The sequence below is a fragment of the Castor canadensis genome, chromosome 1 (assembly GCF_047511655.1).
Source record: "Castor canadensis chromosome 1, mCasCan1.hap1v2, whole genome shotgun sequence".
NCBI lineage: Eukaryota > Metazoa > Chordata > Mammalia > Rodentia > Castoridae > Castor > Castor canadensis.
Window position 1 is genome coordinate 14,896,481 of NC_133386.1, and position 16,286 is coordinate 14,912,766.

At 40.9% G+C, this 16,286-nt stretch overlaps 1 protein-coding gene across 1 annotated transcript in view; it reads right to left on the bottom strand.

The window, feature by feature from the left end:
* Positions 1–16,286, bottom strand: part of Ccdc170 (coiled-coil domain containing 170) — an 84,813-nt gene that overhangs the window by 28,157 nt on the left and 40,370 nt on the right. Inside the window, exons 6-7 of the mRNA XM_074072313.1 lie at positions 10,315–10,632; positions 2,415–2,615 (exon numbers count right to left, since the gene is read on the bottom strand). Of these exons, the coding sequence (XP_073928414.1) occupies positions 2,415–2,615; positions 10,315–10,632 (519 nt within the window). The remainder of the gene's footprint in view (positions 1–2,414; positions 2,616–10,314; positions 10,633–16,286) is intronic.

Sequence of the window (16,286 nt, forward strand, 5' to 3'; positions counted from 1 at the left end):
TAAAAAAGGGGGGGGAGCAAGAAGGGGTAAAGATAAAGGTGCCTCTTGGAGGACCGTAGCCATCCCCAGAGGATGCCAGTTGCCGGGCACTTTGAACATCACAGAAATGATGGCCCCGCGTCCATCGGAGTGACAGGCTGCATCAGTAAGGCGCGGTGCATTCTACAGTGCGCTCACACGACCCCCTGGAGCATTTTATCTCTGTACAAACTTTGCGTTTCAATTTTGCATGCTATTGTCCTCACCAGACGTGCATTTCGTACGTAGTTATCTGTGGAAAAACTGCTGTGGACAGAATTAGCTTAATTTGCCTTCATAACTAGGAGTCATTTGGGCATAAATAATCCCGATTAAAATTAATGATTCATTTATATGGAGACAAGGGAAGAGAAAACAATCTACCTGACATTCTTGCCTTTAATGTATTTCTTCTATAATTCAAATAATATTTATTGAAAAGAAATTTCCCCAGGCTTCAGGAAGCTACGGATAGATCCAGCAAGGGGGAAGGTGCTGTGACCATGGCGGGCACCTGCTGCTGAGGAGCTCAAGAAGAGAGAACTGAGTCATTGCCAGAGTCGGTGACACTCGAGCAACATCTTGAAGAGACGGTTATTACCTGCTGAAGGCGAGAAGCACACACTCTCAAGAGTGAACAACTGCATGCAGGGTGACATGGCACCATGGCCAGAGGAGAGGTGGAATTGGATTGCTCTAGGCTCAGCGATCACTCACCACACACCCTGCCATTCCTGAACGCTTCTGAGTTTGTCCCTGTTGGAGAGATGGCTGGGGAGGAGTGCCAGGGAGAAGGATGGAGGGAAGGAGAACTAGTCCACATGTGGAATGTGAGGCCATGGGAAAAGAAAGAATCTGTACCTGATCCTGATGGCCACAGAGAGCCAGCAGCCAGTTTTAAAGTGGAGAAAGATAAGATCAGATATGCATTTTATTAAGACCTCTTTGGCAGCAGTGGCGAGAGCTGTGGTGACCACAGACCTTTTAGAAGCCTGATTCTGTGGTCTAATTAGCACAGTGCACAGTAACACTGCTACTGGTACTGGAGGCAGCAAGAAGCCAGGACTGCCAGAGCTAAGGAACTAGGTACAGAGAGGGGAACAATGATGATGGCTTGGGCATGGGGGACAAATCACCACCATCACTAAAGCAGGAGTGGGCTCATTGTGGACCTGAGTGTGTTTAACTGCTCATGGGCCATGCAGTTTACTCTCCAGCAGACAGTGAGACACTACTTCCACATCTCTAGGTTAGATCCAGGTGTGACAGTTGTGGGTGTTTTTTCCTCAAAGTTTTATATTAAGTAATCCAGGTTTGTAAAATCCGGAAGGAAGCAAGACCACTCTCGGGCAGGAATAGTAAGAAGCAGTGGTGGGTTCGCTAGTGCACCCAAAGGGCTGTAAGGTGCTGACACCATCATTTCCGAGTGTCTCCATATTGCATTCTCAGCTCCACAGTGCCAGCACCTTCTTTCTAAAATACAATCACACAGTGCTTTAACGATGGAGATGTGTTTTGAGAACTCTATCAGCTTGATGACTTCATTATTGTGTGACACTGTAGAATGTACTTTCACACCTAAGATGGCTACAAGATCACTAGGCAATATAAACTTTCTAACTTTGCGGAAGGGTGCTAGGGATTGAACCCAGGGCCTCTCACATGCTAGGCATGTTCTCGGCCACCGAGCTGCACACCTAGCCCTAATCTTACAGGACTGCTGTTATATGTGCCCATGACTGACCAACGCATCATTACATAGCATGTGACTGTCCTCCTCACAATCACGAATTACACTTTATAACCCACAGAGTAAAGAATACGCAGCCTTCATAATCCACACCATTCCAGTGTTCTCTCTTGCCACAATCCCATAAAGAATGCCATGCTCTGGCCATATGGGTTTAACCACTCCAAATACAGTACTGGTTCAAACAGGTGCCCCTATAGTACCCGTCCGCCCCTCCTTCCCATGCTGATCCTACTTATCCTTCAAAGATTAGTTTACATATCTCCTCTCCTGTAAAATCTTCTTACCCAGAAGTGCCTAGAACACTTTCTTACTGCAGTTCAGCCATTGTAACACTATAGTCTATGGTACAGAAAATTATCTGACTCTGTCTCCTCTATTGAATTATGAATCTTTTAAGATTAAGAACTACGTATTATTCATACTCTCCCCCTCAAACTTTCAGAGTCGCGTATATAATGGGCATTCAATAAATTCCTATTGAGTTTAACGGAATTCCTTTGAATCAAGGAATTATTCCTCTGAACAACAGGAAGAGACACATAGTTCCTTGGGATTTGCTCATCACCCAGGACAAAGTCAGTCTAATTACTACAAAATTCAGAATATTCTCCAGTAACCCATGGACATGCCCTCAGGTTAGTACTTTTTGCTTCTCGAGATTCAAGTTGTCTCGCAAAACAGCTCCAGACACCAGCTCTCCCTCCAGGTGTGTCAGCTGGTCCTGAAGAGTCTCCAGCTCGTTTTCTGCCTTGTGGGCCCTCTGCAGAGCTTTCTGGTGAAATTCAGACTCGTTTCCCAACTGCTCCACAAGCTCAGATACTTGGGCTTCCAGCTGGGAGACCATCTGGAAACAAAGACACAGAACAAGGATAAGCCTTGTTTCTCATGCAACAAAGTGTTAAAATCTAGGCTCTGCCCAAGTAGCATAACTAGTTAAGACACCCACTTCCAGATTCTTTGCAAAAGCTAAATTTAAAAGTAGGTCATTGGTAGCTGTATTTGCCTTTGTTTGAAATAAACCTACATCCACTGTCTAATAAAGTATGTTTGCTTGGTACTTTAATTTTTGTATAATTCCTTCAACAGGTTAATTAATAAATATTTATATTTACTGACCTCTAAAACTGCCATTAATTTAGGAGTTTCAAAGATAAATTAGATTAAAGATAAAGGATTAAAGCAAAAAGTGTTTTTTAAATCTACAAAAGAATCATTTTCCCTAAAGAAAGCCTTTCACCACATATAGTCGATTAAAGACTATACAGCGAGTTTATCATAAGTAACCTGGAGGTGTTATGGGGAATTCAAGGTCAGAAATACTTTTTTTCTTTTATGTAGCGTTCTATTGAGCATTGGTTATTCATTCTGTAAGCTCCAGTGCTCCTGACTCTACATTACACAGTTATGCAGTAATATTGTCATTTTAGCATTTGAAAGGTCAAAGCCTCTTTGATATGGTGACTCCAGATAGAGTTAAGGACAGCATGCAAGAAGGCAGGGAAAGCTGGTTACTGTTCCTCTTCTACTGCATAAAGTCCTGGGCCCTCTGAAAAGCCCCCAAGGCTCTCCAGAGCCCCCACCATTTGCCCAGTGTTTTTGCCCTTCCCAGGAGTTCCTCTTGAAGGTCCCGTTCTCTTAAACCAAGACCTAAGTTTATCAAAGACCTCACGTACACTTTCAGGTACTGAACCCAATTTTTATAAAAGGTTGCATTCAATAAAACCATCAAGTTTAGAATGGTAAATTTGCTTTCTTTTGATGCTTTTTTAAGGGTAAAGGGAAAGAGTAGTAGATATTTATATAATACTATGTACCATTCTGTAGTATTAAACATCTTGACTGTTTCAGAATTTTTACAGTCTGGATTTTTAAAGGGAAAACAATTTCTGCTTGCCTATCTATAAACAATCATGTTTAAAGGCAGAAAGACATTGAAGTTACCTTCAAAATTTCAAAAGAGCAATATGAAAGATCAGTAAGATTTGACCCAGGTTTCCCTCACAGATTAGATAGAGGACCAGCAGGTATCAGTCAGAGAAAAATTCCATGTCTACTTAAGGAAATACTTTCCCAGTTCCTATAAAATAAAGTAACATACAAACCCATAGTAAAATACCCATTAAGGAAAAAAGTATAAAAACACAAAAAATAACCCCCCATGAGCCCCCACCCAGAGGCCACAGCTATTAATATTTTAAAATAATTTATTTGGGATACCTTGTTAAGATAAAGTTAACATTATCTTATACAGGCAACTTTTTCTCTTTGTTTTGACCTAGTAATATTTCAAGCATCTTTTCGTGTCATTCAAATGATAATTCAATTAATTCTATACTTTGTTGGGTGCTTAAAATCAGATATTTGATGGTAAACTCTTCAGAGTCATATCTGAGGAATTACATTTCCAAGAAATTTTTTTTTTTCTTTTTGGCAGTACTGGGGATTGAACTTAGGGCCTCAAGCTTACTAGGCAAGCAGTATTCTATCTCTTGAGCCATGCCCCAGTCCTCCCAAGGAAATTTGTTTGGCAGTACTGGGGTTGAACTTAGGACCTTGTCCTTGTCAGGCAGGCACTCTGCCACTTGAGCCACACTGCCAGCCCTGAAGGCAATTTTTAATGTCATTACAGAACATGAGTCTCTGAGAAACCTCACCACATATTTTCTACTCTTAGTGCCTTCCAACAATAGATCTGATCTTAACACAAAAAATGTTGTGCTTGCCCTGGTACCACATACAAAATAACCTACAGAAAACCGGCTACAAAACACATGCTGCAAGATGCTGCCTGGCCAGGGAGCTGGTCCTTGGGGACTCAGGGTTTAACACATTTCTGCACAACAGGAGATGTGAACTCCCGACAAGGAATGAGTCTTTCCACCTAAAAAGGCTCCAACACTCTGTCCAACAGTTGAGCTAGAGTGGAGGTGAAACCAGTGAGAAAATAGATGCTGAAATTTCAGTCAGAGAGGGAGAATTGTCACCCTTGGAAATGGTCAGCACATCACAGACCTCACTGGAAGGAAGCAGAGCCTTCTGTAGAAATTGGTCAGGAAGGAGTTCATTCTGAAGATGACCCAGAGCAACAACAGAAAGCTAGGGTAAGAGAGTGACAATGACCCTGACAGAGGAAGGAGACATCTTGATGTGGAACAGACTGTGGGAAAGGGACTTTGGGGTCAGACAGCCCTTGTTTCAAGTCTCCAGCTTTCCTAGCATGCTACCTGAAGCAAATGACCTCTCTAGAACTCATCTGTGGTTAAATTGGTGAATTCACATCATTGGAGTCATGCACAGAGTCCCTCCTACATGGGGTCCGGTGTGAAGCCAGCCACACCTCCCATTTCCAATGCGAGCACATTTGTGTCACACTGTCAGGTCTGTTTCGTGGCCAGTCAAAATTCCACACACTGTCCCTGTCTGTCATGGGACAGTTCAGCCAGTCACATGTCCTTTCCTTAAAGAACCCTTCAGAAATTGTCCTAGCTCACGTTTCTCAAACTATTTTCAACTGTAGTCTTTTTTGACAACTAGAAGTCTTCCTGGGAAGGACAAATGCTTTTGAATAAAAAACAAGAGATTTTCACCAATGTGATCCAAGGACGTTCTGAAGAACCTTGAAGCCTCATCAGAGTACAATCTTGTATGCAGATGGCAGGACCATGCAGAATGTACCCAGCTGTCATAGCAAGAGGCTGGGGCTCAGAAAGAGCAAACGGTAGAGCCTCTCCTGTTGCTGCACCACTACAGAGCTAACAATAGAAGCCTGTTCAGGTGTCAGTGCTTATGACAACATGGAGTTTTTTTCAGAGCTAAATTTACATAAATGTACAAAAATAAATTAACCTTTCCCACCTGACTTGGTTCTTGAGCACATCAAATGCCAGTGGCAGGGCGAACACATGAGTCACACCCAAATTGTAAACAAGTACTATTTTTCACACCAAGAAGTCTAAAACGTCAACAAGCTTTTCCTTCTTCCTACTTTCCTTTGCCCCACCTGTGAACACACATTTGCTGTTCTGGAGGACAAAAATGTGGTTGGGATTTCTATACTCAAAAGAGGTAAGGAGGTATGACTGGACCATCATAAAGAAAACACACCTAATGTAAACTATGGATAAGTCACTTTGGGTGATGTGTCACTGTAGGTTTACCATTCTAGGTAATAACTATGTGTCAACATAGGTACAGCTAGGGTGGAGGATTTTGGTAATAGGGGAGGCCAATGTGTGGGAACAGGAAGAATACAGGAATGTCTGTATCTTCCTCTCAATTTTAATGTGAACCTGCATCTGCTCAAAAAAATAAAATCTATTAAAAATGAAAACTAACTTAAAAAGAATACATACCTCAATTTTATAAATAAAAAGGCACTGCTGAAAAGATTAAAGATTTTTTTTAAAGGCACTGCAGTAAACTATACTCCAAGAATATGAGCAGCCCAGTTTTGGAAGTGAAGTCATAATGCAGAGTTAATTCACTTGCCAAGGACAAGGGTTTGTTGATTTCCTTAGAGAGACATTTTGCGCTGAGATGAAACCAAAGAGCAGCAGAAGAGCTTGTTCTGAGAAAGCACTCCCAGACACAAGGACCAGTGCCTTTTGGACATAAACAGGTCTTTTCCTATTATCCAAACTCTAACCTTCCTTAGCAATTATATAAAAAAAGTTCCTAGGAACTTAGCACACTCCCTTCTAATCAGTACACATGGCCAGTGATATTGACTGCCTAACTCTGCTGCCTCCTTCTTTGCTCATGTCAACTTCTGCAATGTGTTGAGTTGGGTACCACAACTCATACACTGAAGCACCCCAGTATCTCATAATGAACGTTATTTGGAAATAAGCTCTTTACCGAGATACTTAAGTCACAATGAAGTCATTGGGGGACTCTAATCCAATTTGACCAGTATCCTTACAAAAAGGGGGAATTTGTACACAAAGTTAGGCAAGAAGAGAAGACAAATGTGAAAAGGCAGAGAGAGCACCACCACCACAAGTTAGGGTATATATACCTGAGGCCACCAAGGCTAGGTGAAATCACACCTCAGAAGAGAGCAACCTACTAACACCTTGATTTTAGAAGTCTAACCTCCAGAACTGTGAGCCAGAAAATTCTGTTTAAGCCATCCAGTTAACAGTCCTTTGTTACAGCAGCCCTAGGACATGACACAACCTGGGGGCAGGGAAGCCAAACCTCAGATGCCCTTGTGCCCATGGGTGACAATGAAACATAGTTTTTGACAGTGGCACACCAGTGGAAGTCTGCTGGTGCTTCTGGAGAAATGTTTGCTTTAGTGGGTGGCAGAAATTAAGCACAGAGAGGGAGAATGATGATAGGCTGTGAGATGGGAAGGATTTGGGGGCCATGGAGCCATCTCAAGCTCTTTAGAGCAAACTGTCCCAGTGTCATAAAGTCCAGACTAAGAAACTTTCCAGCCAAGAAAGCTTAGGTGTCACAAAAGCAGAGCCAAGAGATCATCCAGATCAGATTTGTTTTTAATTTTGGAAATGACAGGACATTGATCATGGCCACGTCCTGGCTACACATAACCAGTTCTTGTCCATATGATTACTCAGTTAGGAAACTGCTCAAAGTAGGGAAAACTTTGTCTCGAACTTCTAAAGTAAAATCTGAAAAACGTTGCAACTTTCTGCCATTGTGCAAGAAGTCATTATTTCATGAACATCTAGGATGATGTTCTGAAATTTCAAGGCTAAATAACCTATAAAAACATCTTTAGGATTCCTGGGAACCCAGTAATAGGACCTAAGGCAGTAGTTTCCATCTGGGATTATTTTGCCCCTTGGGGACATTTAGTAATATCTAGAGACACTTGTGGTTGCCACAAATTGGGGAGGGGGATGCTATTGGTATCTAGTGGGTGGAAGTCATGAATATTTGCCAACCATCCTAAAATGCATAGGACAGCCCCTACGACAAAAGAATACCTGGTGCAAAATGTCAATAGACCTGAGCTGAGTAATCCTGCTCTAAGACATAGTAAAACTTTTAAAAAGAAAATTAAATTTTGCCAGCAGCAGAAATGTAAGGAACAGGTAGAAATGACTTCTGAAGGAGTGTGGGCGGTGTCCTCAATCTACTGAGAATTGCAAATCCAGGAGAGAGAAAATGGATTGCGAAGGGGTAAAAAGAAAAGCAAGGTTCCACAGGCAGGAGTGGACACGAGGTGGGGAAGGAGCCAGGCCAAGCCTGTTGGGCCTTTGCATCAGTATTACTGAACTGTTGACTGTGCGTGTAGCCATGGCAGCTGGCAGGGGACAGCCTCCTCCACAGACTCATCAATCTGTAAAGCTCCTATTATTCTGAAACATTTCTAAGACAATATACGACATCCATTTCCCTTGATTTTACTTGAAAACGAGTCACACAAGACACCCGCTATATGCTTGATTTCAGGCTTTTAAACAGGAAGAGCAGTTATCAAAAAAATTACAGGGTAAGAAAGGCAGACAAAAGCACTAAAAAGATTCTGAATCATTCTCAGTTTTATGGGGAGTGGGGGAAGGCATACTCAGCTTAACCAATTTACACCATTTTGCTTTAGAAAATAAACATATACATCATGCTGACAACTGTATACCATTTTCACAGGCTGGAATTCAAACAGTTTTAGGGGGAAAAAAACCCTAGAAATATAGAAGGGAAACCAAAATGAATGGCATTAGCTATTGAAGTACAACTGTTATCAGGAAGGTCAATAACTTGATGAAGTTTTCTCAGTCCTGTAAAAAATTTCTCTCCTCAATCTCCTCAGTTTACCTGTAAGTAAACTGAGTCACAAGAAAAGCTGAGTTAATCTCAGAGATCTGTACATATTACACAGCAGAAGTCAGCCAAGGAGCACTGTGTGTATGGGCATCTTGTATTCACAAAGAGAACCGGGAACTTGGCCAAAGGGGCTATGATGGTTGCATCTAGAGAATGCCTGAATTTTAGAGATGTTTTAAGGGAACTAAAACATTCTGATTGTTATAGGAAATTTAAAAATGCAACTCTGAACTATGTTTTTTAAATATATTTTATCCTGTATACTTAAGGTGTACAAGGTGATGTTTTAATCTTCATATATGGCAAAATGGCTGCTATATTGGAACAAGTTAGCATATTCATCACCTCTCATTTTTCTCCCTGCTTACTATAACATGGATGGACTTAGAGGATAATATGTTAAGTAAAATAAACCAGGCACAAAAAAGAAAACTATTGTGCAATCTCATTTATATTCCGAATCTTTAAAAGGGAATGTCAAATATATAATGGTAGTAAATAAAACAGTGGTTCCTGAGGCAGGGGCTTAGGAGGGAGAAGAAATGGGGAGATGTCACAGGACACAACCCTGAACTATGAATTAGTGATCACTGAGGTTTTTTACTGACACTAAAAGATGAAAAGGTGCATTTTCTCCTTTTGAATGAGTCTGACATCCATAAAAGAAATAGCTTCTGATGGAATTTGACATGAAAGTTGATTATAGCTTACTTTTAAGCCTCATTAACTAGGACTTGAGTCATTTGGATTTAGTGATCATTGAAACAGTCTATGCCAAAGTCAACTTTGCTAAATACAGCTGTATAGAAAATGAGAATTGTTGGCAGTATAAATGACCACATGAAACATGCTTCCAACTATACACGTAAATCAAACTCTTCTCAATTCGCTGAGTGGTTCTCCCAAAAGACGCTCCCCGAAAGACCAACACCCAAAGACAGAAGGAGGGAGGAGGAGGGAGCAGAGGCAGTAATAGTTAATATTTATTGTTATGACTTTCCAAATTGTGTTAAGGACTGTAACATTTTTCCATTTAATGTTTATAATAAACAATGACCTTATGAGGCAGATACTGTTACAGGCCTAGAAATTCTTACCTGAAATTCCATAAGAATTCCTTTACTAACAAGGCTTGTCCTGACCTGGCTGGTTGAGCAGCAAACTCTGTTACATGAGGGTATTTATAGTCTCCATGCTATGGCAGGATGAGTGTGGTTGGTAGCAGAGTGCAGTCCAGCCCCCGCCTCGACCCCCTGCTTTCTGTATTGTCTTTCTGTGAACTAGCTAACCTATTTAAACCCCAGAACTTCTGAATTCAAAGCACATTGGGCCCCAAGGGTTTTGGATAAGATACTGTGAACCTTTTGTCAGCCACTAATGAGATGAGTAAACAAAATCTCAGAAACTGGGGGTGTAGCTTAGGGTAGAGCCCTGCCCAGCATTCGTGAGGCCCTGGGTTCCATCCCCAGCATAGAAAATAACAAACAAACAAACATGGCTGAAAATCCCAAAAGTCATAACCTCAGGATCTACGTGGTAGAGACAGGATCCTATCCGGTGCCAGGAAGATCTGACTCCAGAACTCACAGCACAGTCAGAGGTCACTTGAGTGACTCTCAGGCCTTCCTAAGTACAATATGCAGTTGAACGTGAAATGACCACATTTAAATTGTACTTTTAACTACTTCAGATAGCTCACTATGGAGCATGCTAAATGAATTCTGAGAAAGCAGTCATCACCCACTCACCCTTTTCCTGCTCTCTTCCTGGTCACCCATTTTTTGAATCCTCTCCAAAATGGCATCTTCTGTGGACCCAGTCACATCCAATCTGCCCCTAAGGAGGGCTGCAATTTTCTCCCTAAAGGAGGAGTTCTGGCTTTGTGAGGCTGTGGCTGCATCCCGACTGGCCTTCAAGCTTGCCTCTAACTCCTGTGAACCTTTCTTCAGGAGACTCAGTTCCTGCTTCGAGGCATCCCAGGCCCGCTGACCAGCAAGTAACCTTTCTTGGAAGATCTTAACTTCCCTTTCAAGAGCTTCTTTTGCCTGCAGAGCAATGAGCAACTCCTGAAATAATGACAGAGTGAAAATGTAACATTAGCAGCCAACGAGGTTGACGATAGCAGTTCATTTATTTGCCTATTAACGAGTCCAACGACTTAGGGTTAAATATTCCTTCTGATTTTGACTCTCAGTTTCTCATTGTCTCTTCTTAAAGTGATGTGATGATCATGGCTAGGCAGACATTAACAATTCTTTGAATAAAAATGCCCTTTTAATCCTATCTTAAAAACTAGCCTAGCATTCACACAAAAACATTACGTCATAAAGGAGTCCCAGATCTTTCTTCAAATATCCATTGACTGTGTAGCCCCTCTTCTCATAAAGACAAAACTAAAATTGTAAAATCTCGAGAAAGGAGACAGAAATAACTAGCTATTTGGTGGTTAGGAGGATGGAGGAGAATCTCAAAGAATGTACCCTGTGTGATTAGATGCGGAAGAGTGACTCAGACACGGACAAAGTAGCCTGGACAGAGCCTTTTATAGACCATCATTAGATGCTCCAAAGAGGCAGCTTTTCAATTAATTTCTTTTGTGTGTGTGTGTGGCCTACACCTTGAGCCACTCTGCCAGCCCTTTTCTGTGAAGGGTTTTTTTCAAGATAGGGTCTCGCGAACTATTTGCCCAGGCTGGCTTCGAACCGCGATCCTCCTGATCTCTGCCTCCTGAGTAGCTAGGATGACAGGCAAGAGCCACGGGCACCCAGCTTCAGTTAATTTCTTAAGTCACTTGTTAACATCAAGTTGCAAAATACTTCAATTCACATCAGAGAAGATTAAGCAGTTGGTTATCACTATTGCTATAGTATCATTGACTAGCTAACTGGCAAAAATATTTTTATTAAAAATAGTAGGTTTTGCTAACAGGAAAAAAAAAAAGCATGAAAAGAAACAACATCTTTGACCCATAGATTCTACATGGAATGACTGCTAGTTGACATGCAAAGCACCCCTCTTGCCTTAGAACTTGGATTTAAAAGGAATTTATTTCCACCCAGAGCCTGGAGACAGGTAAAAGGTTAGCTGAAACAGTACTTCCTACTTTTTTTAAGAAAACATTACATCTTCCTTTATCTCATGATTTTTTTGAAATCAAGAAAGTCTCAAGCATCAATTTAAAAGAAAAGTCTCCCAGCAGAGATGCAACTGGACAGGCCTGCCCTTTTCAGAGATGTAATAGCTAATTGCAAGGCTTACTCTGTAAAATGCTTTTCAAGATCTTGGTTTCTCCTTTCTCTCTCCCAACTAGTCATCTCTAGAGAAAGTCCCACTACTGCTGCTAATTAAATTATGGCCCATAAAGAAAGGGAAGAATATCTTCTCAAAAATATGACATTTTTACAGTTTACAGAATTGTCTTCAGATGAGAACATAATAGCTGTTTACTTGCTCAGTTACAGTAGCCAATATCAGCACTGCTTGGGCCCAAGTTTTACTAAAAACTACAATCTAATGTACGCATAGAAAACTGAGGTCCAAAATTCCATGACACAAGGACGAATATTAATCCTAATTACTTTAGAGTTCTAATCCCAGATAGAAAATTACTTATTCACTTTTATATCGAAAGAAGTCCCCTAATGCAAAATGGGTCAAGAGTGATATTTTAACCAATTATTTACAAAAGGCCTTCAAAATACACCCCCAAATCTACAAGCTGCTTGAATATGATGTACTTCCTGTCAACTTGAAGGAGACTAACCAGGTGGCAGCTGATGTACCAGAAGAACAATGAACACAATTTAAATATTTCAGCTTTGAGGAACTTTTCTACTCCAGTACCATACTACTTTTCACCAACTTCGACATAAGGACCCCGACAATCCAACCCCAACAATTCCAAAGCACTTCTATATAATCAGAAGCACCCACAGTTAGGTCTAATGGAAATAAGAAATGTACATTGTGATCACAGCAGGCCAGATGTCTTTATTCTGGACACTTTGACCAGGTGAATGCTAAGCTGTTTCTGTATGAAATGCAGGACCTGAGCCTGTGACAGACCCTGGGGACAGCCACTACCCAGTGCTCTCTGATTAATCCCTTTGGGATTCAGGGGCACTGTGTTGATCTGCTGGAAATAGATGTCCTCAGCCTGCAAATGCAATTACCCAAACGGCTATCACCAGATTAGAATCTGGTTGCGTGGCTACCTCAAGGATACACCAAAGCTCAGAACATAAGGTAATGTGACATGAGCACTGCTGTCCAGGACCCAGAGACTACTGTCAGACCACGCTGACACAGAAGGACAAACAAGTAGCTTCCTTTGAGAAAACGCAGGACTGACCTCCACAGAGTAAATCACAATTGCAGAAGAGGACAGGCCCCAGACAGACAGCAATGCCGTCGCCAGAGAACAACTTCTTTGTAATTAAGAAATCTTTAGGTGCAGTCTGACTAATGCAGCAACAGAACAATGACTCCTTCGCCATCACTCTTGACAAAAACATTTATAAGTAAAGTGACTAAGGCATTCAATTTAGCTTCCCACTAAATGCATGAGCCTGTTAAGTAATGAAACCCTTCAGGGACTTGTGTATTTAAGACACAATCGATTCCTATTATGATGTTACTCACTGCTATATGGATTTTGATATGCCTGACATCAAAACTTTTCAAAAGTACAATGACTACTTATCGTCAGGATGGGAATTTCTGCCTGGGGCTTAAGTCCTCCAATCCTAAATCAGTTTTATAATATAAAAGCTCGGTTAATTCTGCCTACAGCAGTTATGAATAACAAACCCAGAAATTTTCCCCACAAGCAGTCTACCTTGCAGGTAGAAGTGTGAATAGGTGCAATTTTGGCATAGATATGTTGGTATACAGACCTAACAAAATTTAATATGCACCTATTTCTTCAGCCCTGCCATTGCAGCCCTAAGAATATATCTATCAATTACTAAATGTGGAAAATGGCCTACATTTCCATATTATCTGCTAGAGATATAATCAATAAGTTATGTGTCACTGAGTGACACTATACTGTTATAGAATAATTTAGTAGAACTGTCTACAGATGGAGAACTGAAGATAGATATTGAAAATAATATTTATTTCATGTTATTAATATTTATTTCTTATTTCATTTAAGATAAAAATTACAAATAAAACTAGTGAGCTTGCTGAAATTGCTTTTCAAATGTCTTCTAAACTGTGTATGGTGGTGTATGCCTTTAATCCCAGCACTCAGGATACTGAGGCAGGAAGACTGTGAGTTTGAGGCCAGCCTGAGCTACATAGAGAGACCCTGTCACTAATTGTGGTAATACTCCCAACAAGCCTCTTTAAGACTGGTTTTCACCACATCTTCAAAGTAAAACATCTCACCTACACACAGCATTGTGATCAAGTCAACCCAGATGATCTCGTGAAAGAATTGGAAGCTTGCTCACTTCTCAGTTAGACTTTAAACACTGATTTAAGCAGCGTGCCTTCAGATTGTGCACAGACAGCGTTAGCACAGGGACTCGAGGTGGTAGATTTCATTCAGATACGATTCAAAACAAGGCATGACAACATAGTGATGCCTCTTTCTCAGTCTCCTACATACTTTCATAATCCCTTTTCCCACGCTGTGCTTGCTGTGCTCATTCAGATTCTATTTTATGTCTGTGGTTTCTAATACTTAAAATTTGGATGTTTTATACTTTTTTAATAAATTCTATTGATTCGCTTTTATTGTATTTTATAGAGGTATTTGTCAGCAATTGACTAGAAATAAAGAAAAAGTTATGCTTCCCCACACAAGGGTCAAATACGACTATGACAGTACACTCAGTTTGTCCATAGGAAGCGTGGTGAAAGTTTTGAAGTCATGCTCCAGGAGGAAGGTTTTTGCTTTTTGCTTTTTGTTTTTTGGGTTTTTTTTTTTTTTTTTTTTTTGCAATACTGGAGTTTGAACTCAGGACCTACAGCTTGAGTCACTCCACCAGCCCTTTTGTGATGAGTTTTTTTTCTAGATAGGCAGATAGGCTCTCATGAGCTATTTCCCCAGGCTGGCTTTGAAGCACAATCCTCCTGATCTCTGCTTCCTGAGTAGCTAGGATTATAGGTATGAGCTACCAGCACCCGGCTTCAAGGAGGAAATAGTAAAAAAGCCAGAACGTTTATCCTGCAGATGAAACAATTCAAAGACTGCAGTATAGAAGAGGATTAGACATGGGAGGTGCACAGTGACATTTTACTTCAATGAGCAGACCTTTCCCAAATCAGAGCTGTCCCGGGGGCATCATCAACCTTGGAAAATAAGAATTCAGCTTCAGTCTGAAGTCCCCATTGTTGGCAAAGTCCACACTGTTTGTCCAGGGCATCAGCTGCCCAAGAGGCCAGTGTGCTCCTGAGCTCACTACAGAACTGCAAACGCTCTGCCCTCAACTGGTCACATTGTGCCTGCAGGACCACGGACAGTTCCCATTGGCACTTTTATGAGGGGCACTGGCAAAATGAAATGGCTTCCAGGCCACATGCTAGGATTATACACACAATAAAGGACATTATGCAATCATGTCACTTAAAATGCTATTTTGACTGATTTTAAATTTTAGAGCAAACCTAAAGGCAAACCATCAAAGAGTTAACTGTAGTCAATGTAAACACAATAATAAAACGCAAACTGAATATTGTACAAATACTGTGTACTCATCTATGTAAATGGAAAAATGAGACCTGTTGAAACTATTCCAGAAATGTGGAGAGAAGGGGAGATGAAGGAAAATGATGCGAGCTCAACTATGATATTTTGTAAAAACTTTTGTAAATGTCACAACATAGCCCAGCACAACAACAGATGATAGCTAGATAGGTAGGTAGATAGATGGAGATATAGATAGATAGATAGATGATAAAGTTAGATATAGATAGGTAGGTAGATAGATAAACAGAGATATAGATAGATGGATAGATAGATAGATAGATAGATAGACAAAAACTGAGAAGTAGAAAGAAAGGTCCAAAGAGTAGGAGGCATTATGTCCTTCATATTTTATAACAGAAAGACTAAAAATACCATCTTCAATTGATGAATATGAATCAAGAATAAAAACATATTACTTTAAAATCTTATTGGTAGTTATCAGGAAAACTAAAAAAGAGAAACCATTAAAACAAGCCCTTCTGAGCACATGAGCTCAGTGAGCCATGGAAGGACAAGGGGTTTTTCATTGTACTTTGGAGCCCTTCAACAACTTTAATTTTTACATTATGAGTAGGTGTTATATTAGTGTGTATTTCCATTTTAACTTCTCACCAGGAGAGTAAAACTTCCCCCGGACTTCACAGATGATAAGGAGACTCCAAGTAAGGGGAGTGGGAAAGATCTGGACTGCTTAGCCAGAGGAGATCTAGAAATCCATAAGTACCTTTAAACGCCTGAAAGGGGGCTATAAGAAAAGGGATTTCCATTTGCTCTATGGGATAAGATAGTACCAGGATGAAGATGCGAGTTGCAGGGCTTCTGATCCCAACTTGCTACAGTGAAGACTTCAAACAGAACTGCTCAAAGAGGACCTCTCTGAACAGTGGTGAATTCCTTGCCTCTGGAGGAGTTTAAGCAAGGTCTAAACTCTAACTAGGCAGGGACATTTCAAAGATGATTCTTTAGAGTGCTTGCCTACCATGCACAAGGCCCTGGGTTCAATCCCCATCACTACCAAAA